The sequence below is a fragment of the Ursus maritimus genome, unplaced genomic scaffold (assembly GCF_017311325.1).
Source record: "Ursus maritimus isolate PB19 unplaced genomic scaffold, ASM1731132v1 scaffold_2, whole genome shotgun sequence".
In the NCBI taxonomy this organism is placed as follows: Eukaryota; Metazoa; Chordata; class Mammalia; order Carnivora; family Ursidae; genus Ursus; species Ursus maritimus.
In genome coordinates, this window is record NW_024424452.1 from 8,676,122 (window position 1) to 8,702,181 (window position 26,060).

The following is a 26,060-nucleotide window of genomic DNA, read 5'->3' on the forward strand; positions in this document are numbered from 1 at the left end:
GAGCCCTTGGGACAAGGCCACACTCAGCATGGTGAGTTCCCTCCTCTGTGCCCAGCTGGGACGCACCGGAACCTCTGACTCTGGGCCTCCAAAGACACCTGCCCTCCGTCCCGTCTGGAGAAGCCCCAGGGACCCCACTTACTACTCACAGGCCCTGCCGGGAGTGGCTGTGGGACCTAGAACAGGGTCCCTCCTCCTTCAGGACACCTGGTCCGGTAACACCATTCCTGGAAGGTTCTGGAATCATGCTGTAGGGGGCGCCATTCCCTAGAATCCCTGTGGCCCAAGTGCCCAGCCTATACAGTGGGAGACTGCTGCCTGCCGTTCCTCCTCTTGCTGCCCCAGGTCCCTCACTTCGGGAACCTGGGGCAGCCCTTCAGGGGTGGGTGAGGCCTGCCCCACCCCCACATCACACCTCATTGCTCCCCAGGGGCGACTGGTTCTCTCCAATAAGATGGCACGCACCATTGGCTTCTTCTACACGCTATTCCTGCACTGCTTGGTCTTCCTGGTGAGTATCCAGGCAGGTGGCCAGGGATGCCTTCACCATACTTCCTGTACCTCCAAGGGCAGCAGGGTCGCTATCGTGGCCTGGCACCCTGGGCCACCCCCAAGCCACACTGTCTGCTCCTGGCCACTTCTCTCCCCTCCGAGGGGACAGCAAACCCACCCATCAGGCCCTCTGGCTGGGGCAGCAGCCCAGCCACTCTGTGGAAAAGGCTTGGCTGACTCCATCCACGGCCCTGTCCTGGAGCGGCATGGGGGAGGGCATGTCCACTGTGAGGCCACAGGCAAGATGGCCCTTACGTGGTTAACCTGGGCTCCAGCTCTGACCCCAGGGCCCACCAGGTCCCGGCCTGCCAGTGTCACCCGCAGCAATGTCAGGGACCTGTCTGACCGTGTGTGAAACAGGGGGCACGGGGGCAGCTCTAAGGCCCTCCTGCCCTGGGCCCTGGGCCATGAGAACCTTCCTGCACGGCCAGGAGGCCAGGCTCGGGGGCTGGAGGGGGGCGGCAGGAGGGGCAGAGTGTCGGAACAGACAGCTCACTGTGTCTCCGCCTGGCCAGGTGCTGTACAAGCTGGCGTGGAGCGAGAGCATGGAGAGGGACTGTGCCACCTTCTGCGCTAAGAAGTGAGGACAGCACCTGAGTCTCACCACAGCCCTGCGCGGGGCCCCCCAGCGCCGCGAGCTCCTCCTGTGTTCCTCACCCCCAGCCCTCTACCATTGCCGCCCACTCTGCCCCACCCCCAGCTCCCCAGCACCCACCCTGTCACCGGGTGCATGGCCCCGCCCCACACACACACACTTCCCTCCCTTTTTTTACCCTTGGTCTCAGCAAAGGTTTCTATCCCCAACAGGTTCGCCGATCACCTGCACGAGTTCCACGAGAATGACAATGGGGCGGCAGCCGGTGACTTGTGGCAATGATGTCCCCAACACGACAGTGATTGCTGCACCCCCCCCACCCCCTGCTTGTTCAGCTGCTTCTAATGACTTAGACTTCCCTGGAAAATTCCCCACAGAAACTGCCCTCGCCCTCCACCCACCAGTGCCCGAGGTCCCAGGTCCCCTTAAGAGAATGTCAGCCACACCAGGCCCTCTAGGTCCAAAAAGCCCCCGAGGCCCAGCCAGGCTGAGTCAAAGGGGCCCCTTCAGTCCCATCTTAGGCTGGTGACCTGGCTTGGGTCCTGACCATTAGCCCTGGTGGCAGTCACCTCCCATCATCAGCTGTGATGCTGATTGAGTCCTTGCCAATTCTGGCCATGGTTCATCCAGTTGGGATCCCCTGGGCCTCTCTGTGCCAGGTCTGGGCTCACCTAGGGCTCCCCTAGGATCTACCACTCCACCCCCCAAGAGACAGAGGGCCCTTCCTCACAGGCCAGCAGGCTTTGAGTCCTGCCTTTATCACCACCCCCACCCCACCGCAAGAAGAGAGGAAGCCCCAGAGAGCATGGCATAGTTTGTTATCTCCTCCCTGCCCCCAGACCCATTGTGAGTTTTGCTTTCTTCTTTAGCAAGATATTTTGGCTTCTAGGCAAGGAGGGATTTCCAGTGAGCCCTGTGCCCCAGGCTTTTCAGACCCAAGGACTGGTCTGAGGGGCCCAGGTGCTTCTCCGCCAAGGCAGAACGGGCCATGGACCATCCCAGCACGGCCACCTTGGGGCCACTGTCTGATCTTCCCAAGTTAGATTTGCACTCGCGCGTTCAGCTTTGCACATTTCAAATAAACACATGGTTGCAGCTACGCGGGTGCCCAAGCTCCATGACTCCGGGGGGGACAGGAGGCCGGTGCGTCCGTGTAGCAACATGCCTGGGAGCTGGGGCTGGACCTTTCAGCCGCTCTGCGGATGTGAGACATGACCCCCAGCATACAGAAGGTCTCTTCGTTTTCCCATCCCCCAGGAATTCCGTGAGTGGGTCCAGACCTTTGCTGGAGCCCAAACCCATGTCTGAGTTCTCTTGAACAGATAAGCGACCCAGTCAAAAGAGAAATCTATTCCTTTAAAAAAAAAAAAAAAAGAAAGAAAAAGTACCTATCAGGCTGCCTTTGGATGTGTGATGCGTGTTGGACGTGTGATGTGAGCTCCTGGGGAATCCCTCCTTCCCTTTCTGTGTGCCCAGGAGCCATGCACTCTATGCCCCTTTCCCTTGAGCCCCTGCTTGCCGGGTACTGCCCAGCCCAAGTCCACCAAGCCCCCTGAGTGTCAGCTTTGCACAGGGACCCCCTGAGGCACCGGTCAGCCTCAGCCCAGCTCCACTCATGTGGGTCCCTTCCCACCCAGACCAAGGGGCTTCCTCTTGGTTTGTGGTGATTGGCGTTACCCCACTGGCCAGGTGGCTCTTGAAGCTGGCTCCACACCCAGCTCCCACCCCGCAGTGCGCCAGGCCGGACACCCCTGTACTCTCCCTGTCTCAGTTTTAGTCCTGAACACTCTAGAGCTTACACATCCAGGGGCACCTCTTTGGGGTTCCACCCTCAGCATCCCTCACCATCTCCCCCATCAGAACTTCCTCCGAAGCCCCAGAGGCTCCTGCCCTCGGGGACCCCAGATGAACCTGTCTTCACTGACTGTCATTCCTGTCCCCATGACAGAGCTGGTCTTGGCCAATCACCGACACCCTCCACCCTCCTGCCACTTCCACATCTCCCACCAGTTCCTCCTTGCGGGTCGAGTCACAAACAGCTGGCTCCTCCTCACTTCCTCCTCCTTGGGGATCAGAGCTGTTGTCCTGCCCAGGACCCTCCCTGGCCAATGACAGCCCACCAGCAGAGCTCAGCCCACTACTCAGAACCAGGTTAGTCCGCCCGCAAGGGGGGGGCAGGCTCTCCCATCTCCCAGAAGGGTGGGGTCCACAGCCAGGCCACCCACACACACTCCCACAGCTCTCCTGGTTTCATTCATAGACCTCCTGGTCCCCTGCCAGCAGTAGAGGCCTGTGTGCGGCTCTAATCGATAGCTGGTCCACGTCTAAGCTTTCATTAAGTGTCTGCTGCCCGGGTCCCGCTGAGAGGGCAGCTCGTCCGTGTGGAAGGGAAGAGACTAGGTGCGAGGACCTCCGACGAGACCCACCTTGCTTCAGCACCCCGGAAGAGGGCAGCCCAGGGCTGGGGGGCAGGAAGCTAGGGCTCCAGACCAGTCTCCACCTTCACCAACGCACCGCTCATCTATAGGCCCACCCTTTCCATCTACAAGATTGGGATAAAAACCCTGCTTTGCCTGTCCTGCTTCCTGGGAATTCAGAGGTGACAGGGCTTTGTTAAAGGTTAAAAGGCTCTCCACAGAGGTCAGAGATCATTGTGGGGCAAAAAGGGCAACAGATGGAGGCACTCTCAGCTAAGGGGAGGACCACCCCCACGGGTGATCAGATCAGTTCTCCCTGCCCTTACTGAACCTTCTGCCTCTGGCAGGGAGAACTGATCTGACCACCTGTGGGGGTTGAGGGCTTGGAGCAGGAGGCAGGGGAAGGAGGGGAGAAGGATCTCGAGCGTCCTCCCACCTCTCCCCAGGAGCAAGCAATAGGTCTGATGTCTGAGCTGCCCTCCCTCCTCCCCTGACCCCTTTCTGGCCTCCTGGAGGCCCAACTGCGCGGTCAGTCCCTATTGCACCGCAAAGACCAGCAGGAGTCTTTGTTTACTAGCCGAGTGGTCTTGCCTAACCTATGCCTTGGGTTTGGGGGCTGCAGAACAACGGTGGTGAAGAAGCCGGGCTGTGTCTGCCTCCCACCGGTCCCCGTTTGACCTCTGAAGATCTCTTCCGGGTGGCGTCAGTCTCCCCATCATTGTGAAGGTGCGTAGATGGACGTGCTCGGAGGTCTTCCCCGCCCGTAGCCTTGGGCTATTTCCGGCACGGGAGCGCCGAAAGCAGGGGCGTGGTGCTCGCCCTCGGGATTTATGAGAACCAGACGTCGACTTCCCCCGTTGCGACATCTGGGCCTCCTCGAGGCTCCCATTGTTCCCGCGGCGTAAGGTCCAAGACAGCGGCGGCCTCCGGCGGGCGCCCATCCCCAGTGGGCGCCCACGCCCCCATATACCCACTATTCGGGCCACCCACCCGGTCCCCACCCACCGCGCTCCCGGGGCACGCTTCCGCGCAGGGGGGGGACTCTCGCTCCAAAAGGGGCGGCTGCAGGCCAGCTCCTAACCCCCCGGGCCCCGGGGTTTGGCCGCCGCCGCCTCAGCCCCAAGAAAGCTAGCGAGCAGCAGCCGCGGGCGCGGTTCAGGCTCGGCGGAGGGCTAGGGGCGCGCCGGGGGCGGGGCCGGCGCGGCTCGAGGCGGGCAGGGGGCGGGGCCCGCGCCGGGGGCGGGGCCGAGGGCGCGCGCGGCGGCGGGGGCACGAGGGGAGCGGGCCGGGGCGCGCGGCGCGGGGCTGGGCTCGCAGCGCGCGGGGCTCGGCCGCCGGGACCGCCGAGCCGGGGCCGCGCAGGGCCCGCGAGGAGCGCACGAGCCTTCGAGGTTGCGGACGAGGGAAGGAGGAGCCGCAGCCAACGCCGGCGCCCGCCCGGAGGGAGCCCGAACCCGCCGCGGGCCATGAGCCGCCGGGCCCCGGGAGCCGGGCCGCGGTCGGGGCAGCGCTCCGCCGGCGCCCCGGCCCGCCCGGTTGCAGCTGCGCGCCTGTAGGTACGGTCTGCTTGTCCTCAGTTCCCTCGTCCATCTCCCCAGACCCGGGCCGTCCCTGAGGGCGTGCGTGTGTGTGCGCACGGCTGCCCCGGGAAGCGCGGCCGCACGCGCCCTGGTCCGCGCGTGTCGTCTTTGTGTGCGCGGGTGGGAGGGAGCGCGACGGAGGGGATGCGCCCCCGGCGGGGACCCACTCGCCAACCCCCCCCCCGCCCGGGCCGGGCGGGAGTGGCGGGAGGGGCCGAGCCGCCTCCGGAGCAGCTGCGCCCCCGCCCCCTCCTAGGGCCCAGGGCCCGCGGTGGGGGGAGCGCAGCGGGCCCCCTGGAGGAGGGGTCTCTGGCTGGGGAGCGTCGCGAAGGAGCCCGGGTCTCTTCCCTGGGCTGCGAGGGCGGGGGGCGGGCCCCGGGAGGACCCTATCCAGTCCACAGTCGCCGGGCCGGCACGCCCTCCATTTGGCCCAGGCCGTCTTTCTCACGGTCACCAGTTCGGTGCGCCCACCCCGGGAGCTCTCCGACCGCCCTCGATAGTGGGGAGGACGGCTGTGGGTGCCCGAGAAGGCGGCGCCTTTAAGAAGGGGCGGGTTCATGCCCTCCATTCAGGCCCTTCGGCCTCAGCCATTGATGAACCTGCGGGGCCGCGCGGGGCCCGGAACGGCGCCAGCCCAGCGGGCCAAGGCCAGGCAGAGGCTGGGACCTAGCCGGGCCCCCCCTATCAGCCCACGAAGTGAGGTCTTCAGAGGGAGAAGTCTGCAGTGACTCGGGTCCCTTAGGATCCTCAGGGCGGATCGGCAGCCAGCCTCAGGAGTAACCAAACACAGATAAGCCAGAATCAGCGTTCACACCGACTTGGTGCAGGGCAGAACCTCAGGGTTGGGAGTCAAACCCGGTTGAACCGTGCCTCTGCACTTTGAGCCTCCATTATGTACCTTGTAAAATGGAGATGCTGCTGCCTCCCTCCTAGCTGGGTGACCATCGAGAGCTGTCCACTCTAACACAGGCCACTGATCATGGGGTGAGTGAGGGCAGGAGGAGGGAGGGGAGGTTTCCCTGAGAGGCTTTGGTTGCCTCTATGGGGACTTGACCTGAACCCCCCCCCCCAACTCTGTTGCCACTTTAAACAGATTTCTTCCTTCCTAGCCTCGCTGCTCCATCCAGGAGGAGATTGGTCAGGGAAGTGACCTAGAACCTTCCAGGTCTAGGAACTTTGGGAGAGGTCTGGCAGTAGGGGCAGTGCTGTTAGGCTGGCATGAGTCAGGGCGTTTCTGGGGGTCTGGAAAGCAGAGTTTCCCACCAACTGCTCCCTTCTACTCCTCTCTCCCACTAGAGGGCACACATGATGGTGGGCAAGAGATTCTGAAGTGGGTTAATTGAACGGTTCTAAGTAATCAAGGGTTCAATTATACATCCTTTTCCTCTTACCTATTGTGGAAAACGTGTCTAAATTTTCTAAACCCTTCCTCCCTCCTTAGTGGGTCTCCTAGGGAGAATATACACGCACGGACACACACACAACCACAACGAAGAGTGGGCTTCCCGCAAGGCCGAGCATTTGGTGTTGAGTTGATGTGCCAAGTCTCATGTCATCTTCACAACAACACTGTGGGTTTGGTACTATTATTACCCCCATTTTACAGAGAAAGAAAGAGATTCGGGGAAGTGAAATGATGGGCCAGAGTCACTTAACCAACTAGCCAGGCCTCTAAGCCACTTGTTTCTGACGAGAGCCTGGCCGTTACCTCTTGCACTGTGTACCTATCCTGGGTTGTGGGGAATTAGGGTTTTAGGTGCCGTGGGCCTCCTGGCTGCTGTGCCCATGGGGTTCTGGTCCAGTCTTGGAGCCTGCCTCGCTTCCTGCTCATTGTCCGCATGGGACCGAGGGGCGGTGGCAGCCTTGGGGCCGTGGGGAAGTTTCTCTTCCCCCTCACCTGGTTAGGTCTGTTTTCAGGGCTGCGCTCTATCCCAAGGGAGAGTAGGTGTCCTCCCTTACCTGGAGGAAGTTACAGCCCGCGCCTTTTTGGGCAGAGCGAGGCAGGGCATCAGCGTGTAGGAGTATAGCATCTTTTGACTCCTCTGGGTGATGCAGGGATTGGGCTCGATTCTCTAGATACTTCGGCCCCTCTGTGGATAGGGCCCACCTGGGGGTGGGTGTAACACCTGCTGGTGGTTATGGTCTGGTGCTAGTACCGAGGGGCAGGAGAGGGAGGGTGGAGGCGGGGACAGGACAAAGGGGGTGTTCCCAAGGCCTCCACCGGCTCAGGGGCCTGGCAGCTGTTGGGGCAGAGGAGTGGGAGCAGGTGGGGCAATGCCAGGCTGGGTGCTGAGACTCCGAGCAGAGAACAAGCAGGGTTTGGAGGAAGAGGGTGTAATAGAACTTGGAAGTGGTGAGTTTGAGGTGCCCGGAGGTCAGCCAGGCTGGGAGTTCAGTTGCTCAGAGAAAGACCCAAGGAAGCTTTATAAGCACCTGTTAGTACTAACAGAGGGGCAGGGTACTGGAGGTCTCAGGAGTCACTGATGTGTGTGTGTCATGAAAAAAAAGGCAGGCTGGTGGGCTGTGTAGTAGGAGTTGAGGGGGGTGCCTTGCAGGTTTCAGGGGCTGGGCCAGGAGGTCTGGGAAGGGTATGAATCCGGGCCTAGATGAGATCCATGGCACTGGGAGAGGGGAGAGACTTCAAGGTTGGCAAGGGGGTGCCTCTCCGGAGAGGGGAGGGCAGGGCCAATGCAGCTGGAGCCATCCCAGCCTGCACTCCACCGACAGAACCTGTCCAGGAACTGTCCAGCACCAAGTGCTCCTGAAGGATGGGCTTCCCTCCTAAGCCCCCAGGCCCCGACATAGCTCATTATCCTGGGCCCCACTGCCTGCTCATCTGACTTCTGTTTCCTCCAGCGCCCAGCTCTGGACTCCCCTGCCCTCCAGCCTGCCAGAGTGCCCTTCTCAGGGTGGGCATCTCCTTTCCTTTTCTTGAGGCAGGGCCTGGGTCCCTCCCACCCCTAATGCCCTCAGAGGAGAGCTCCCCGGGGACAGGGCCCTGTGTTGATGTGGGTTCTAGGAAAAGACCTTGGCCACACTGGAGCCTGGATTCGCTGGGGTTGGCGGGGACAGTGGGAAACAGGGAGACCAGGGAGGAGGCCTCTGTAGCCATCTGCTCAGAGCAGTGAGAGGACAAGAGGGAATGGAGGCAGAACATTTATGAAAAAGAAGCTAAGGAGCTTCGATTTCTTAACCAATTACTTATGGATTTTTTTTTTTAAGATCTTATTTGAACAGTCTCTACACCCAACATGCGGCTCAAACTCACAACCCCGAGATCAAGAGTCGCAGGTTCTTCTGACAGAGCCAGCCAGGTGCCCCCAGATCTCAGGCTGTTAACCGTCTCCACTGTCCCACGTGTCAAATGACCAGATGTGGAGGTGGGGAGACGTGCAGGCAGTGGAGCCCCCAAGGACCGGGGGTCTGCAGGTCCCAGGCCAGCAGGACTTGTCCAGGTCGGGGGCATCAGTGAAAGCCCAGGGGCTCACCAGAAGGGCTTCCACCCTCCCTCAGGGGCAAAGGCTCCAGCGTGTGAAAGGCATGAGGGGCAGGGGGCCCTGAGCACAGAGCTGCTCCAGCTCTTGATGGCCTCCCCCCAACGCTGCTCCTCAGCATGGACCTTGGACCATGAAGCAGTCCGTGTGGGAGAGCAGGGTGGTCCCCTTCCAGCCAGAGACACTGATGCTCGGAAAAACCAGGCCCACCTGAGCGCCCTTCCCCCACAACCCACGGCTACCCATACAGGGGACGAGTCCCAAGGGCTCTTACTCTGCACCTGTCCCTGTCTTTAGCCAGAGCGCCCTCCTCCCACACGCACTCAGCAGCAAAGTCCCGGCAGGTTCAAGGTTGTTAAGACCAGAAATGATGCCCACTTGTGCCTCCTCCGGGGTCATGGGGTGAGCACAGATATTCTGTGTGGGAGGGTTGGGGAATTCCAGCCACACCTCACTCGCTGGAGGCCTTGGTTCAGAGCCTGCCCTGGGGGGACACGCTCTGGGGATGGGGCGGGGTGGGGACCAGACTAGAGAGCCAACGCCCAAGTGCCCAACAGTGACACAGGGAACGGGCGCTGTGTCCTCCCGGCCTCCATCCCCAGGGGAAACTCAGGCAGCCAGCCCGTAGGCGGAAGGCACTCCCAGAGGAAGGACTAGCCCAGATGTGGTCTGTGTCCTGTGGGGGAAGGGGTGCAGAGTGGGGGCTTGAGGGGACTGCCCCAGCTGGAAGAAGAGCAGGATGGAGGACAGAAGGAGCGCTCGTGGTCAAGTGTGCACTTGGGTTAGCCAGGCCAGGCCAGGCCCGACCTGAAAGCCCAGAGGACAGGGCATCGGTGGGCACGGTTGAGGCCGAGTGAGGCCTCATCTTCTCTTCTTGGGTTGGGGGGCCCCAGGTAGAGACCACAGTTTCCCCACCGTGAATGGTTCAGCAGGAGGCACTGCCCACCCCAGCGCAGAACAGAGCGCCCTCAGTTCTGACCCTTACCACCCCTTTTGGCACTTGGCCGTCCAGATGTTCCCCTGAGCACGGAGCTGAGTGAGGGGGCAGGAGAGGGTCAAGGGCGTGGGTGATGGGGGAGCTTGCCCAGGACCTGCCCTGGGGGCAGCCCCCAGGACAGCTTTTTGGGGTGCCGGGTGGCTAGCTAGCTTGCCCTGCAGGGACTCCTTTGCTTCCCTGGGGGCAGATCGTTTCCTGTGGTGGTAAAAGCTGGGGCTCCACACACGAGGCCCCGAGGCCCCTGCAGGTTGTGGGCCAGGCCGGTGCCTCCCGCTCCCCAGGCCTCTGCCCACTGCGGGTTGGATCGATGGGTCATCAGCCCATTAGCGGGGGTGGCCGGGCTGCCTCATCAATATTTTAAGGAATGACCTGGCCGTGGGGTCCGGAACTGCGAGCAGCGGGGGCTGGTGACTGGCCTTCTTTTTTGTATTCCAGTTGTGAGTGCTATTTTTACCACCGGAAGGCCAGCCGCCCCCTCTCCCAGGCCTCTAACGGGCGCGGGGGTGGTGGTGGGGGGTAGGGTCTCCCATCTGGGTTCCTGGTCACAGGGTTAGGAGAGTCCTCGGCTTGGAAAGGTGATAGGCGAGGACTTGATTAGACTTCACCCATCTTGCCTCCCAGAAGCTCCCTCCCGTCGCACTCCGGCCCTGGTGAAATGGGAACAAAAAAACAGGAGCCAGGCAGGCCCGTGGAGTCTTGAAACCTGCGGGGAGACGGATCAGGGGAGGGTGGTCTGTCCAGGTGGGCACCCTTTGTCTCCCGCCCCGTCTGCCTGAAATGAGAGGCAACCCCTGCCCGTCCCTGGTCCCAGAGGGGTGACAGTAGGGCCCCCATCGTCAGTGTCCAAGGGCCATGACAGCCCCAGGCCTTAGAGGCCACTGCTCAGCACCCCATTTCACTGATGGGGAGCCAAGGCCTGGACTGAGACAGCGAGCCCACTGGTGCCCAGTCCGGCGCCCTCCGCACTGACTCAACAGGTCTCTTCTGGCTCCCTGGGGCCATAGTCGGAGGAACTGGGACCCTGCCCACAGAAGCAAGAGGGCCAAGGACCACTGGGACCATGGGAGCTTAGGGAAGGAGGGCCAGTGTAGGGGGAAGGCTTGCTGGAAGAGAAGGTTTTCAGCAGTCTAAATGGCAAGGAGAGTGAGTAGTCAGTAGAGGGAGGACGGCCATCCAGGGAGGGCAGCAGCACAGGCAGAGACCCGGGGGGATCCCCAAGGAGCCGCTGGAGGAGGGAGATCGAGGGCCAGCTGGATTCATCCAGATTCATCCAGGTTCATTCATCATGAACCTTCCAGGCCAGCCGGACATTGGGGGCCCAGGGTGAATTCAGCGACCCTGCTTCTGGCACCACTGGGATCCCCTCCCATTCCCCCCCACCGAGGCTCTGCTTTTCCCACATATCTGGGTCTGGTCACCTGCAGAATGGGAGAGGGTCCTGTCTCATTATTTGGGTGACACACTGGCTGGTCTCTGGAGATGGCTGGAAAGGCCTCCTGGCTTCACCACCCAGAGTTTGGGGCGACACCGGCTCTGCCCATGGCTGCACATGGATTATAAGAGCACACCGTCTGCCCCCTGTGCTGTCCTTCCAGGGAGGGGTAGCCCTCCCCCATTTTAAAGTGAGGAAGCAGGCGGGGTGGGAGTTGTGGTCAGCATCACTCACTAGAGGGTAGTGGGGCTGTCAGGCCTGGAGCTCAGGTCAGCCAAGGTCCCTGCACTTGGTCTCATCCCCAGTTTTGTTTTGTTTTTTTTTTTTAAGATTTTATTTATTTATTTGACAGAGATAGAGACAGCCAGCGAGAGAGGGAACACAAGCAGGGGGAGTGGGAGAGGAAGAAGCAGGCTCATAGCAGAGGAGCCTGATGTGGGGCTCGATCCCAGAACTCCGGGATCACGCCCTGAGCCGAAGGCAGACGCTTAACCGCTGTGCCACCCAGGCGCCCCTCATCCTCAGTTTTGGCTTCAAGGGCAGTTGGGTTGGGGCTGAGCCCTCTTCTGTGGCTAGCAGCCTGCCCTTCACAGACAGCCGTGCCTGGGCTTCCCTCTCCCCATCCGTAGCTAGTGTGGGGCTCCCTGCTGGCCCTGCTGCTTATAACTTTGACCTCTGGTTGCTCAACCCCTGTCCTTTCCGTGTAGCCCCAACTAGACCCGGGGGACACAGAGGGCTGCTGGGCTGGGCTTCAGGCCTGTAGGCTGCTGGCCAGCCAGCAAGGGTGGATAGGGGAGGTCAAGGCAGGCCTAACCTCCCAGTGCCTCCCAGGCCAGTCCCTACCCAGGATATGGCCAGAGCCGCCCTATCCAGGGCAGGTTTTCCTGAGTCCCACCCCTACCTCCAGTGAGGACGAGGTGGGACCCACGCTGTGAAAGCGCCCCCCCACCCAGGGCCCTGTCCCTCTGCTTCCAGGAGGAAGAACGGGGAGGACCAGGGATTGATGTGCAAAGATTACACACTGGGACTGCTTTCCTCCCTGCCCCCGCCCCCCAGCCCCAGGTGGGGCGGACGGGTGTTCACAGTGGGTGCTGGCTTCCCAGGCTGCTGTGTCACCCAGTCTGAGCCTCCTGGCGGTACAGGGGGAGGAGCGGCCACTGTGGGGAGAACCGCCCCACTGGGTGACTGGATGGGCTTGGAGCACAGGAACAGAGCCTCACAGGTTTAGCTGCAGGGCTTTCTCCCCACTCTTACCCCCAAAATGTACCCCCTCAGCAAGTCAAGACAAGGCCTTGGCTCTCCACCTTCTCTAGAAGCCTCTGCGGTGGTGGTGGCAGGTGCATTCCCATCTCCACCCTCATTCCTGGCCTATGACTCGGGCCTGCCTTCTGCCCCCAAGGCATGTCTATGCCAGATGGGGAGACAGACATGGGAACACACACCTGGAGCACCCCGTAATTGGCACCTTGCTAGAGGGGCTTCTGGGAGGGGACTGTTGGAGCTTGGAGGAGACACTCATGCCACATGGTGGGGAGGTCAGGGAAGGCTTCCTGGAGGAAGTGGCCCTTGGATTAATTATTGAAGGATGAGTAGGAGATAGCCGGATGAAGACAGGAAGAAGAGCAGCCCTCCTTCTCCCCCAGTCTCTCCCACTATGTCCTGAAAGTCTGCCTCCCAGTTATTGTCCATCTCTGCAGTGAGGTCACTCTTCGTCTGCTTCCCTCTTCACTGTCATAAAGGCCTGCGCGAGCCCCCCTCCTCCAGGAAACCTTCCTAACTCCCTGCTACCCTCTTCCCCAGTACCGGCTAGGAGTCTCTGAGCAGCCCCCCTGGTTCGGAGAACTGTCCTCTGTGCTAAGTAGCCTCATCGAGTGGCCCGTTTCCTCCCTGGGGCTGTCCTGTGGTTATTGACTGCAAATCGATGGCGGAGGTTGCCCCGGAGGTGAGAGGGAATTCCCACGGTGCCTTATGGCCCAGAGGCCCTGCGGATGATCTCACAGAAGTGGGGCAGCTATTTTTTACCAGGCGTTTAATTACAGAGTTTGGATCCCAGAGGAGAGATGAGATGGTGCTCCCAGGAGCTCCAAGGGAAAGGCCATGCTGGGAAATGTGGGGATCCTGGGAGGACAGGTGAGGGCATGACCCTCTGTCTCAGTTCCCCTAACACCAGGCTGGCCCCCTCAGACAGGGGCTCCCCAAGGCAGGGAAGGACCACATCACCGCACATACTCTCCACTGGTAATTTTTCACCCTGGCCTGGGGGCAGGGGTAGAATATATAAACACAGTGGGCTGGACCTGTGCCCCCAGGGGTGGTGGCCACCTTGGGGGACAAGGAGGCAAGGCCCCCAACTGCCTGGACACACCAGTAGTTTGGCGAGCCAGAGTAATAAAGGCTGGATGGCCCTGGGAACAGGAGGACGCTGGCTGAGGAGAGAGCTGGAGTCCCTACCTCGGGACCTCTTCAGGAAGGCCGGGTTCGATGGGAGCTCTGGAGGGAACAGGATTCCAGAAGGCGAGCGCGCAAGTACAGAGTGCAGACCACGGGGACGGAAGGAAGTCTGAGAGGGCAGAGCCTTCAGTGCCAGTAGGAAAAACGGGTCCTACCTGATCCACACTGGAAGGCGAGCCCCAGGGTCCTGGAGTCGGGGAGGATCCCAGGCCTGTCACTAACAGGCTGCATGTTCTCAGGCCCATGTGAGGGCTTAGGCAGTGACAGCTGTGACGTGTTTGACACACCCACACGTGAACGTGTGCCGCACATATTCGTTTGTTCATTCATACCCAGCGTGGGGCTTGAACTCACGACCCTGGGATCAAGCATCACGTGCTCTACCGACTGAGCCAGCCAGGCGCCCGCATTCATTCAATGTTTACCGTTCCTACTACGTCCCCAGCACCGGGGACAGAGCCACTTAAAACACTGCATTCTCAGGAAGGGTGTGGTAGGGAGTGGAGGGTAGGACAGCACAACCAAGCAAGGGAACAAATGGTATGTCAGATAGGGATAAGCAGCATGGAGAAAAGTAAGCAAAGGGCGGGCAGACACCAGCGCTGGGTGGAGCAGGAACATTCCTTGCTCTCAGAAGAGTGGTGGTCAGAGAAGGCTATTGGACGACATGGTATATGAGCAGAAACCTGAAGGAGGCGAGGGAGTGTGGAGGAAAGAACGTTCCAGGCAAGTGCAAGAGAGAATTGCAGGTGCAAAGGCCCTGGGGTGGGACCCAGCAGCAGCCAGAGCAGAGTGGGCCAGAAGAACGGCAGGAGATAAGGTCAGGGGGGAAAGTGGAGGCAGATCATGTGACACCTTGAGGGTTATGGGTAGGACTTCTACTTTTACTGAGTGGAATGGGAGCCAAAGAAGAATTAGGAGGGACCTGGTCTGTCTTGTTTTAGGAGTGAGGACTGTGTTCCTGGGTGGAGAATGGACTGGGGGTGGGGGGTGAGGTGAAGCTTGGGGCTGCTAAAGTATGATAGGGGAGAGCAGGGATAATGTGGGCCCCTGGAGGGCAGCCCGGATGATGAGTGGAGGAAAGGTTGAGTTCTTGGCATATTTCAAAGGCAGAGCCAAGAGGAATGCACAGGACTTCTTCCTGCCCACCCGCCTTTGGGGGCCCTCAGAAGAGGTTAGCTTGGGAAGCTGGGTAACAGGAGGCTCGTGGGGACCCCAGCCTCCGCCAGCCCCACAAATGACCTTGGGAATGCCGTTTGAAGAGTGACTGGGGAGAGGGGACCCCCCCCCCGCAGGCACTGCCTTTCACCTCCCTGGTCGGCCTTCTCTGCTCTAAATGGCTGCATCCCCCCACCCCAGCCCACGGGAGCCCGTGGGGAGAGGGAGAGGGGTCGGATGGGTTCTGCCGTCCCAGAGTCACTCTGCGCTCTTGTCACCCACAGCCGCAGGGGGCTGCGATGGGACGGGAGCCATGAATGGTGCCGCCCCCGGCCCCGCCGCCGCCGCCCCCGCCCCGGTCCCCGACTGGCGGCACTTCTGCGAGCTGCACGCGCAGGCGGCCGCCGTGGACTTCGCGCACAAGTTCTGCCGCTTCCTGCGGGACAACCCGGCCTACGACACGCCCGACGCCGGGGCCTCCTTCTCCCGCCACTTCGCCGCGAACTTCCTGGACGTGTTCGGCGAGGAGGTGCGCCGCGTTCTGGTGGCCGGACCGGCGCCGCGGGGGGCGGCCGAGCACCCCGACGCCATGGAGCCCGAGCCGGCGGCGCTCAAGGCGGCCGCCTACGGCCACTCGCGGAGCTCGGAGGACGTGTCGACCCAGGCGGCGGCCAAGGCCCGCGTCCGCAAGGGCTTCTCGCTGCGCAACATGAGCCTGTGCGTGGTGGACGGCGTGCGCGACATGTGGCACCGGCGCGCCTCGCCTGAGCCCGACGCGGGCGCCGCCCCGCGGGCCGCCGAGCCCCCCGCCGAGCCGCGCGACAAGTGGACTCGGCGCCTGTGGCTGTCGCGGACGCTGGCGGCCAAGGTGGAGCTGGTGGACATCCAGCGCGAGGGCGCGCTGCGCTTCATGGTGGCTGACGACGCGGCCGCGGGCCCGGGCGGCACTGCCCAGTGGCAGAAGTGCCGCCTGCTCCTGCGCAGGGCGGTGGCCGGCGAGCGCTTCCGCCTCGAGTTCTTCGTGCCGCCCAAGGTGAGCGCCGGCCCCAGGCTGGAGGGCAGCTGAGGGTGCCAGGGGCTGGCTTCCGGGTCCCCGCTGCCTGGCTGCCCGCCCTCCTCCATCCTTCATCTGGGCCCCTGGGTGGCTGGAGCCTCCCCAACAGGAGTGACCGTTGCACCTTCAGGGAGGGGACCTGAGATGTGTTGGTCCCAGGCTGCAGCCCCGCCCCTGGTGGGTGGCCCTTACGCGGCCCAGGTTTTGAAAGTTAAGCTTCTAGCTGTCACCAGCACTGCTGGTCCCCTGGGTGCACCATGCCCCCTCCCCAACTTGGGCGCTCGCCATCAGAGCCCTGGGGGCAGCTTATGGGCCTCCTCTGGGTGGGCAAACGTGCCCTATTTGGAAAGTGGGAGTAATTGTAACAATAGTGCCCGTTTTCTGAGGGCACCCCACATGCCGAACCCTAAACCTGGTGCACAATCTCATCCCCGCAGTCTCGCTGCCGGGTGGGCATCACAGTCCCCAGGTCACAGAAGAGAGAACAAAGGAATACTCAGAGAGGAGGTGTGGCCTGCCCAGAGTCACAGAGCTGGTGGGCGGCAGAGCTGGGCTAATTATACCCGCCACTCTGGTGGTCCTGAGAATGGAGGAGCGTGGAGGTGGGAGCTGCTCGTGTGCTGGGAGGTTCAGAAAGGTGGGAGGTTGTGCTGGGGCTGCAGCTGGCAGCACCCCAAGAACCACCCGGCCCTCTCCCCCCTCCCAACCAGGCCCACTCCACTCCCTGGCACCTTTAGTCACCCTGAGCCTCTCGCCTCTCTCCATCTCCCAGGCTGTCTGGACTCTGGGTGTGCCTCCTTGCCTCTCCCCACTGGAGGGGCAGGGTGTGGGCTCCCCAAGGCTGGGCGCCCACGAGCTACATAGACTCTGGAGAGGTGATTTCCCCGGGGACACACTTAGTCCCTTGAGTCAAAGGACCCAGACTTCCCAAGGGGTTTTTCCCTGCCAAGCCCCCACCGTTAGGCCCCTGAGAGAAATCCTAGACCACTAAGCCCAGCTCCACCACTTGTCAGACAGACAGAGGCGGGGTGGGACTGGCCCAGAGTCGCCCAAAGGGCAGGGGCAGAGGCCCCCGGGCTCCATGCCTCTGGGCCTGAGTGGCAGTTACAGCTGGCCGGCTCTAAATAGCGTCCGCTGCCCTTGGGGGAGGGGGTGCAGCAGCTGGGGCCTCTCTTAGTCTCTCCCATCCTACCATTCACCGCTGGCAGAGGCCAGGGCTCCTGGGGGCTCACTTTCCCAACCCTGGGGGAAGGCAGGCAGCTGGGTTCCTAACCCTGATCTGGCCTCGGACCCTCCTTTTCCCAAGGAAGTGTCTGTGAATTCAGGAGTGAGCCCACGGAAGGCAGATGTTGGGTCCCAGGGTGAGTGAGCCCCCACAGGGTGTCCCTGCTGACACCCTCTCCTGACGCCTTTTAGTTCTGTTCACCCACGCACGGTCCAGATCTCCTGCCCCCCTCATCCTGCAGGAAGCCTCCTGGACCTCAGGTGCCCCCATAGCGCTTTGCCAGGACAGCCCCGGGGAGCCAGGGAGCAGTGGGCCTGGCCCCTGCTGTTGGGGAGCCATCAGGAAGCCTGCATGTGTAGGGCTGGATGGTAAACTTCAGTGGAGTGAGCCCTGGGGCCTCTGGGGGCCTGAAGCAGGGGAAGCTTGGACTGCATCAATGTCCACCAGGAGCAGAGGCCCCAAGACGGGCGTCTCTGGAGGCACGAGCTGAGGGAGCAAAGGCTGATGGTGCGGCACCGCCTGCCGGCTCCGGCCAGGGAACAGGAGTGGTGACGTGTGGCCAGAGCAGGGTCACAGCCACTCACTGAGCGAGGACGGCCGCATCTCAAAGGCCAGGCACGGGAATCAGCACCTCCGGCCAGCAGGAGCCCAGCCAAAGCCCCCAGTCCAGGCCTGCACCGTCCATCAGTGTCTGCTCTCCCTACCGCAGGACCATGACCCCCTGGCCCGCTGGCTGGCAGGCTGGCCTGCCCCGGTCCTCCGAAGCCCTCAGTCCCCGCTCCAAGTCCAGCCCTGCCCCCGCTGGCTGGCAGCCAGTGCTACCAGGAATTCCCATCAGCCTGCCCACCCAACGTGTGGCCCTTCCCTTTCCTCCTGAAAAGTCCCTGTTCTGGAGCCCAAGCACTGCCGGGAAGCTCGGTCTCAAGCCAGCCCTGGGGGACTTTAGGGCCGTGGCCAGGAGCTCTGGAGCAGAGTGGGGAGGGCCAAGCACGGAGCAGCCCTCCCTGGGAGCCCTGACAGCTCACCTTGGTTAAACCCCACCCTGGTCCCTTTTCCTGCCCCAGGAGCCCTGTTCTAAGTCAGGGACTCCAGAGCCATGCTTTGGAAAGGCTGGTCTAAAGGGGGAGGGCAGCATTTTTTTTTTCTCAAATGAACTGGGATGAACTAGAAATTATCTTACCCCCATCACACACAGGATAAATACCATCTGGTGAGACATTTGTTTCAGAGACGTTTTTACCTAAGTACATAAGTAGCGGGTCACAGTGTCAAATCTGTTGCTTACTACGAGTCAGGGTCAAAAATGTAAAAACCACAGACGTGGGTACACAGGGCAGGAGGGCAGCCTGGGTGGAGTTTGCCCCTCGGGGCTCAGAGGTGGGAGACTCAGAACTGGGTTCCAACTCTGTGACTTGCCCTGTGACTCTGTGGGGAGGTTCCTTTGTTTCCCAGAAACTCCCTCAACTTACCCATCTGTGAACTGGAGCCGGGAGCACCTCTGTGCCAGGGCCGCCGTGGTGCTCTCAGCTGAGGGCGGCTCTAGTCTCTGAGGGGCGGGAGGGTGCAGGGCTTTCAGAAGACCCCGGGTGACTCTCTCCCTGCCCCTTCCTCTGGCCCCCCAGGCCTCCAGGCCCAAGGTCAGCATCCCTCTGTCGGCCATCATCGAGGTCCGCACGACCATGCCCCTGGAGATGCCGGAGAAAGACAACACGTTTGTACTCAAGGTGAGCCCCACCCCCAACCCCACAAATCGCCTTGGGCGTCCCAGGCCACCTCCTCCTTGGGCAGCACAGCCCGAGACTACCGTAGCGAGAGAGAGGGTACGAGCCAGCCGCGGGGCCCAGGGAGGGAGCTCTGGTAGCGGGGCCCAGGACCGGACACAGATGTCTGTCACAGACCTAGGCCTTGAATCCGGGCCTGGGCTACAGCGCCGCGGGCTCTGGGTGTCACCCACCATCTAGGGCCCCCGTTCCCATTTCCTCCTGGCCCAGTGAAGCTCCCCTGAGTTTCACTTCCTCACCCCCCCTTCCCCAACTGGAACCAGCATATACCCACCCCACAACCCGCAGCAGTTATGCAAATGCCCCCCCGTCTCTGGGCACTGGAGTGTGGGAACTTGCCCGGTCCCACAGAGGCTACAAAGGCACCGAGGGTGGGCGGGGAGGCACCCCAGTGGGTCTGGGGGCAGCTCGTCCCTTTCCCAGGCTCCGCCTCACCGGGGTGGCCTGCTTGCGTTGCTGAGGACACGGCTCCAGGCTGCCAGGGCTGTGGCCCTGGGCCTCCTCAAAGCATTGGGTGTTTGTGAAGCCAAGTCCCCAAGGAGGCCTGGTTCCACCCACCCGAAGCTGCGTGAAGCCCCCACCCTCCTCCCCAGGCTCCTTGTTGGGTGTATGTTTTCCTCGTCCCTGTTTGTTTAGCCACGAACTCCCTTATTCATTTAGCAAACATTTGCCAACTCTGTACCCTGAGTCACCCCAGGCCCCGGGGGCTGAGGACATAGTCCCTCCCTGCCCGGCATTCTTGTCTGCTGGGGGAGACAGGCCCAGAGCCTCGCTCCCGACAGCTGGCTGGCCACCGTGCTGCTGACTGCGCCCAGGACCCCCGGGGCAGAGGGCCTCACCTGCCAGCCCCACTCTGGACCTCAGTTCCCCCATCTAGTCAGACAGAGGCGGAAGATGGGTCTCTGAGGCCCCTCCCAGCTCTGAGCAGCATTTTCACTGGAAGCTGAGAGCCCGGGGCCTTGGCATCACAGAGAGCTGGGTTCAGGTCCCAGTGCTGCCACTGAGTGCCGTTGTGATCAAGTCACCTGACCTCTCTGACCCTCAGTCTTCTCCTCCGTAAAATGGGGCAAACCTACCGCCTCCCTCACGGGGCCGTTGGGAAGAGGTCATCAGATATGGGCGGGTGATGCTCTGGGCACTGCCTCTCCCAGTGGCCCGGCCACAGAGGTAGAGTTCCAGGCGCTAAGGTATGGGAGCCCCTCAGCTCTGTGTGCTAGGCCAGCCAGCCCTTCGTGGACTTGAGGGTTGTGATGCCCTTCCAGCCCATCTCCGGGGTGCCAGGCCCATGTGGCTTCCTCAGAGGCTGCATCTCCCGGGCCCGAGGACCTGAGCTCAGTGGGGATGGATGTGATGCCCATGGCTGGGCCCAGGAGGGAGGGGCTGCTGAAAGTGCGGCCAAGGCTCTGCCCCGGGACCCTGGCCTGGGCTCGGGGTGGTGCCCGGCAGTGACCCCACTGTCTTCCCCGCTGCCTGCACCAGTGAGCCCCCGTGGTGGAGGCTGGGTTGAACCATTTGCCCTGGAGTCTGCAGCCCTGTGCTGAGGGCTGGACTCTCGGCCACGCCCTCCCCAGGTCGAGAACGGAGCCGAGTACATCCTGGAGACCGTGGACTCCCTGCAGAAGCACTCGTGGGTGGCTGACATCCAGGGCTGCGCGGACCCCGGGTGAGTGCCCAGGTGGCCCCAGGATGGGTGGATGGGGTGGGGGCCTGGCCAGGTGGTGCCCGTGGTCCCCCCGTACAGGGTGAGGTTTCTGGCAAGGGCGGGAGCTGAGCTTGGGAGATGGGAGGATATCCCACGGCAGTCCTGGCTAGGCCCATCCGTACCCCCAGCCCCAGTAGGCTCTTTGGGGCCTGCTCCACAGGGCCAGGGCCTAAGGACCTAGAAGAAAGTTGGACTGAGACTTATCCTTACTCCAGGGGAATCTGAGACCACTAGGAGATGGGCAGTGATGGGGTGAGCCCAAAGGGCCGGGGTGGCGGAACAGAGGCAAGGCCCCGAATCCAGCCCTGGGGCTCAGAGAAGGTGCACTGGTAGAAGCACAGCCCTCCTCCAAGACTTCAAGGAAGAGCAGGCCTGAGTCAGGCAGCGGGGACCACCCAGCCAAAGGTGGGAGGGAGGGGTGCAAGGACCTGGGACTTGCAGGCCGTGTCCAGCCCTTTGGGTAGCCAGATGTAGAGCTGATGAGGGGGGCTTTGATGAGAGCCTGGGAAGCTGGGAGGTCGGGGGCAGTGGGGAGCCATGGCTAGTAGTAAGCAGAGGGCAGTTACGGTCAGCTGTGTGAGAAGGAGCAGCAGGGAGGCTGGCTTCATGATCCAGGAGCGATCCCAAGGCCAGGAGTAGGAGGGGCAGGCCGGCCAACAGCCGGGCATTTGGCAGCCAGTCTTCTGGCGAATGGGGTGAGCCAGGCCCGGGGGGAGGGGCTGCTGCTTTCTAATTAACAGCTTCATTTGAGGAAGCACAATTAAAGGCCTGAGTGCCTTCCAGGCCCCCCCCCACCCCATCCCTCAAACAGCTGTAATCCCTCCCCTGCCCCCCTCCCAGCCATCTGCCCTGCCGACTCTTCCCCCAGCCCCTGCGAAGGTGAACCTCACTTTGCAGTCTTTTGGAGCTGGTAGGGTCCCAGACACCTCATGTCACAGACAGGGAGACAAAGGCTGGACGGGGAAAGGAGCTGCCCTGCCATCATTGGGGGACAGCCCCTGGGGTCCCAGGAGGAGGCCAGCCCCTCGCAGGTCAGTGGGCAGGACTCATGTGGCCTCAAGGAGGACTGCACCCACTTGGAGACCTCTCCATATGGCCCAGTCATGTCCCTGGTGGCCAGAGAGCAAGCTGATGGTATGGGACAGAGGGACATGGAGGCAGAGGGACCCAGACGAGCAGGATAGGGCTGCTGCTAGCCATGGGACTGTCAGCCACCATCGAGGGGCTCTGCAGCGTCCTTGAGCAGCTGGTGGTTGGGGTCTGAGTCCTGTGGCGGGACACGGTTGTGCCTTCCTGCCTTCGCAGGGACAGCGAGGAAGACGCCGAGCTGTCCTGCGCCAGGGGAGGCTGCCTGGCCAGCCGAGTGGCCTCCTGCAGCTGCGAGCTGCTGACAGACGGTAGGTGGGGGCGGAGGTGGCTGGGGGAGTGGAGGGCAGGGTTAGAGGGGATGCTGGTTCCCGGATGGCCAGACAGACTGATGTGTTTCCCACCTGCCACTTCTCCAGCAGGGGACCTGCCCCGGCCCCCAGAGACAGTGGCAGCCGTGGTGACAGCTCCACACAGCCGAGCTCGAGATGGCATCGGGGAGTCCCTGGTCCATGTCCCGCTGGAGACCTTCCTGGAGACCCTGGAGTCCCCAGGTGGCAGCGGCAGGGACAGCAATAACACAGGTGTGCACAACAGTCTTCTGTCCCTGGACCTCCTTCCTGCCAACACACACACCCCAGGCCACAGGGGCCCTCAGTCTCCCTCTGAGGCCCTTCCTGAGCCTCAGAAGCCATGACGTGCGATCCCACCGGGAACACTGCATGGCAACTCAGTAGTTCTGGCTTTTGTGGCCAAGTCCGGGAAGGTGATCCCTCCCACAGGCCCTGGATTCCATGGAAAATGCTCGGAGGAAGGAGTGGAGTGTCAAGGGTTGGAACCAGGGGTTGGGGACAAGGAGACTTGTTCCCAGGTTTCCTGCTGACTGACAGCGTGACTCCAGGACAGTCGGTCTCCCTGGGCCTCAGTTTACCTGATACGCTGAACTAGTGGGTTGGGTTGGTTCCCTGACTCGTTCTAAGATCTTTCAAACAGCATTTTCCATGCAAATACCCCACGAGCTGTTGGATCTCTTTCATTTACTCACCCCCTCTGCTCCCCCACGCCCCTCACTCTATTGTCCCCCTCCAGGGGAGGAAGGAGCCGAGCCGGAGCTGGAGCCAGAGCCGGAGCCTGAGCTCTCCGACTACCCCTGGTTCCACGGGACCTTGTCGCGGGTCAGGGCAGCTCAGCTGGTGCTGGCAGGCGGGCCCCGGAGCCACGGCCTCTTCGTGATCCGCCAGAGTGAGACTCGGCCTGGGGAGTACGTGCTGACCTTCAACTTCCAGGGCAAGGCCAAGGCAAGTCAGCCGGGGAGGAGGGGCACACAGGGGTAGTGTGGCCAGCCCCGAGGGAGGGGTCCTGAGCTGGTCCTGGTCCTAAGGTTGCACCTGTGCCCCCGGAGCAGGCATGACCTCCCACAGGCGTGCCCTCACCCCACCTGCTTCCCCCCACACACCTCCCTGAGGGTGCAGTCAGCCCCAGATGTGGTTGCTTAATTATCCAGATGGGGAAGTCACCTACTGGTGGCTGAGCCCACAGGAGGCCAGGCCCTTCTGAGGGTTTCACTTTGACCCTGTGCGTTGGGGATTGCTTACCACTAAGGCTTCTGAGGGTCTCTGCCCATAGCCACACTGGTGCAGGGCCAAGGTCAGCCAAGGCCCTCCTGCCCCACCTACCCGCAGATAGCCCCTCTTCTTCCCTGCTCTGTCAGTTCACCGACACCGCCCCCCCCCCCGGGGCCCCAGCTCTGAGCCAGGCCTGTGGCAGCCCCAGGGTCACGGAACACACACACTGGGCAGGAGAGGAGGAGGCAGACTGGGCCACAGGCCTGCTGTGCAGGGTTCTCCTGACCCCACCAGCCGGAATAAGGGGTCAGTGACCTGAGGCGTGCAGTGGATGGAGAATCCTCGAGGTGAAGAAGGGAGATCCAGACGGGGCACAGCAACGGGGGAGCAGTACGCCCAGATGGGGGGCTCTTGAGGAAGGACCCTGTGTGCTAATAATGTGCTAATAATAATAAGGTACAAAGGAAAATATGACAGAAAAGTCAAACGATGTTGGGGCAGGGGGTTGGGTTGTGGTTACAATGAGACCAGAATGGGTGGGAACCTCAACCCCACTAACCGCCCCCACCCCGCCCGGCCCCGCCACCGCGTCCCAAATTTCCGATAAGGAAACAGACCCGACCCGGCTCCTCCCAGGACACGGTTCCTGTCAGTCCCTGCTGGAGGAGGGGGCACCCCAGGACTCCTGCTCCAGGCCTGCTCTGGTGGTCAGTGTCCCAACCCCCAGATGGCCTGGCACAGGTCCTCCCCTGGCTCCCGGGCATCTCTCCTTGGAAGAGGCAGCACCTCCCCCAGGACACCTCCTTGGAAAGCAGCAGCTCTTACCAGTTCCTCTGGCAACCAGGCGCTTAACGTGGTCCCTGGCAGCCCAAAGTTTACTTCAGGGCCAGCACCGCCCCAAGCGGCCTCCCGGGAGCCCCTGGATCTGACTCATGCCCAAGCCAGAAGCCAGGATGGTGCCCAGGCCTCTGTGGGGCACGGTGGGGAGGGGCAAGTGGGGGGTGGTGAAGCAGGGTGGGAGGCTCCCCTCCTTCCTAGGGCATGACCCAGCCTGAACTCACCCCAGCTGCTGCCCTTTCGAGCTGGGTGACTATGCGGGGTTTGACACGTTAGCTGTGGGTTACAACAGGATCTCCGGCCTACCACATGCACACCTCCTAGGAAGAAAGACCTCTGCGTTCCTCGGCAGCTCCTTTCGCCTTCAGATAATAAATGTCTGGAAGGTTTTCCCAAAAACTGAGATGCACCTGCCCCCTGAGGCCCAGCTCTGCCCTGCTAGGCCTGTGCCCTCAAAGGCCCTACCCAGACTTGAGGCTGTGCTAGGATCCCACTACGCTGTTCCTCTCCAGCTAAGCCCCTGCCCTGGCCTGCCAGGAATGCTCCCTGGGTTTGCCACACTGTTCTGGCAATTTCTGGCCCTGCTGAGTGGCAGAACTCACTCATGGGACCACCTTCCACGCCCAGGGCTTCTCTGTCCTTTATGCAGGGAGCCAGGCCAGCTTCCCCTCCTGGGCTTGGGGTCACATGCATACCCTGAAACCCTCTATCTCTGACCCTTTTGCCACACACACACCCAGAGACAGCCACTCTTCCTCCTGTGGGACACACATTGCACAAAATAGGGCTGAAGCCAGAGACCTGTGGCTCACCACTAGAGACCACAGGCCTGTGGCTCCTGCCCCCTGAAGCACCTGTCATATGCGGGCCCTGGAGACCCATGGAGGAACCAGCCCTGTTCCTCGTGCTCCAATGAAGAAGGACATGTGGTCACTCCTCCCCAGCTACACTCAGGGTTGTTGCTGCCCCCCTACCCCCCACCCCGGGCTTTGGCTCTGCAGGAACAGCAGGCAGACTCCTAGCCTGCCGGGGTGAGAGAATCACACAAATGAGTTCTCTTCCTAGCTCTGTGACTGCGGGAGAGTCACTCCCTCCCTGTGCCTCGGTTTCCCCATCTCTAACACGGGGGCTATAATCTCTACCTTCTAGGGCCATTGGAGACTAGAGATGAGGGTGCAAAGGGCATGATGCCTGTGCTCCTAGCACAGGGACTAAATGCTTCAGTCCCCTCTTTCCCCACCCTCACTACAGGAGTGACCCCCTAGGACTCAGTGTGCCTCAGGTGCCCCCGCCCTGACACAGCCCCATATGGCCTCTGGGAGACTTGGTACTCGTAATTGTAATGACCCCCAGAGGCGCCTGCAAAGCACTGGCTAGCCCAGGACCCTACCACTGACCTCACCCACCTGTGCCCACAGCACCTGCGCCTGTCCTTGAACAGCCACGGGCAGTGCCACGTACAGCACCTGTGGTTCCAGTCCGTGCTTGACATGCTGCGCCACTTCCACACCCACCCGATCCCACTGGAGTCCGGGGGCTCTGCAGATATCACCCTACGCAGCTACGTGCGGGCCCAGGGCCCCCCACCCGGTAAGACTTCCCCGGTTGGCCTGTGTGATGGCTCAGACAGACGGGTGGGCAGTAGGGGGAGGGAGTGCCCCACAGGCTGCTACCCGGCTCCGCAAGCCCCCGTGGGATGAACACCGGGTCTTGGGCAGTTGTAAGCAATCCGGGCCTTCAGGATTGCAGGGAGAGTGGCAGCGCAGTCTGGCGCACGCGGGTTTGTGTGTGCCCTGTCGCCCCTACTGGTGACATGAGGCATCCAGGCAGGGGGGTGCTGCAACCAGGAGAGCCCGGCCACCCCGTTCCCGCGGGTCTCCGCGTCCCCGTGTGACGCACCAGGACTGGGGACAGCGGGGGCGAGGGTGCCCGGCCAGGCCCTGACGCCCCACGCTCTCCCGCCACAGCCCCGGGGCCCTCGGCCAGCGCCGCGCCCGCGCCCCCCGCCTGCTGGAGCGAGCCGGCGGGCCAGCACTACTTCTCCAGCCTGGCCGCGGTCGCCTGCCCGCCCGCCTCGCCGTCGGAGGCGGGCGGCGCCTCGTCCTCGTCCGCCTCGTCGTCCTCCGCCGCGTCC

At 62.2% G+C, this 26,060-nt stretch overlaps 1 protein-coding gene, 1 long non-coding RNA gene and 1 other non-coding gene across 4 annotated transcripts in view; 2 read left to right on the forward strand and 1 right to left on the reverse strand.

Annotated features, from left to right (window-relative positions):
* LOC103670135 lies at positions 1–2,246 on the forward strand. The gene is made up of 4 exons (XR_005835972.1): positions 1–31; positions 431–511; positions 1,068–1,132; positions 1,360–2,246. It is a non-coding gene; the product is annotated as an uncharacterized LOC103670135 (transcript).
* Positions 2,247–3,165: 919 nt separating this feature from the next.
* The window catches only part of SH2B2 (SH2B adaptor protein 2), a 24,765-nt gene continuing 1,870 nt past the window's right edge, over positions 3,166–26,060 (forward strand). The window contains exons 1-9 of one of the 2 annotated variants that reach the window (XM_040634895.1): positions 3,166–3,298; positions 14,961–15,709; positions 18,578–18,679; positions 20,308–20,399; positions 21,744–21,835; positions 21,944–22,108; positions 22,614–22,822; positions 25,345–25,516; positions 25,894–26,056. In XM_040634895.1, coding sequence (XP_040490829.1) covers positions 3,256–3,298; positions 14,961–15,709; positions 18,578–18,679; positions 20,308–20,399; positions 21,744–21,835; positions 21,944–22,108; positions 22,614–22,822; positions 25,345–25,516; positions 25,894–26,056 — 1,787 coding nt within the window. In that variant the 5' untranslated portion in view covers positions 3,166–3,255. The remainder of the gene's footprint in view (positions 3,299–14,960; positions 15,710–18,577; positions 18,680–20,307; positions 20,400–21,743; positions 21,836–21,943; positions 22,109–22,613; positions 22,823–25,344; positions 25,517–25,893; positions 26,057–26,060) is intronic. The other variant, XM_040634896.1, reaches the window with a different exon arrangement.
* Positions 18,178–19,007, reverse strand: LOC121103745. The gene is made up of 2 exons (XR_005835974.1): positions 18,760–19,007; positions 18,178–18,640 (listed from the first exon to the last, which is right to left on the reverse strand). It is a non-coding gene; the product is annotated as an uncharacterized LOC121103745 (long non-coding RNA).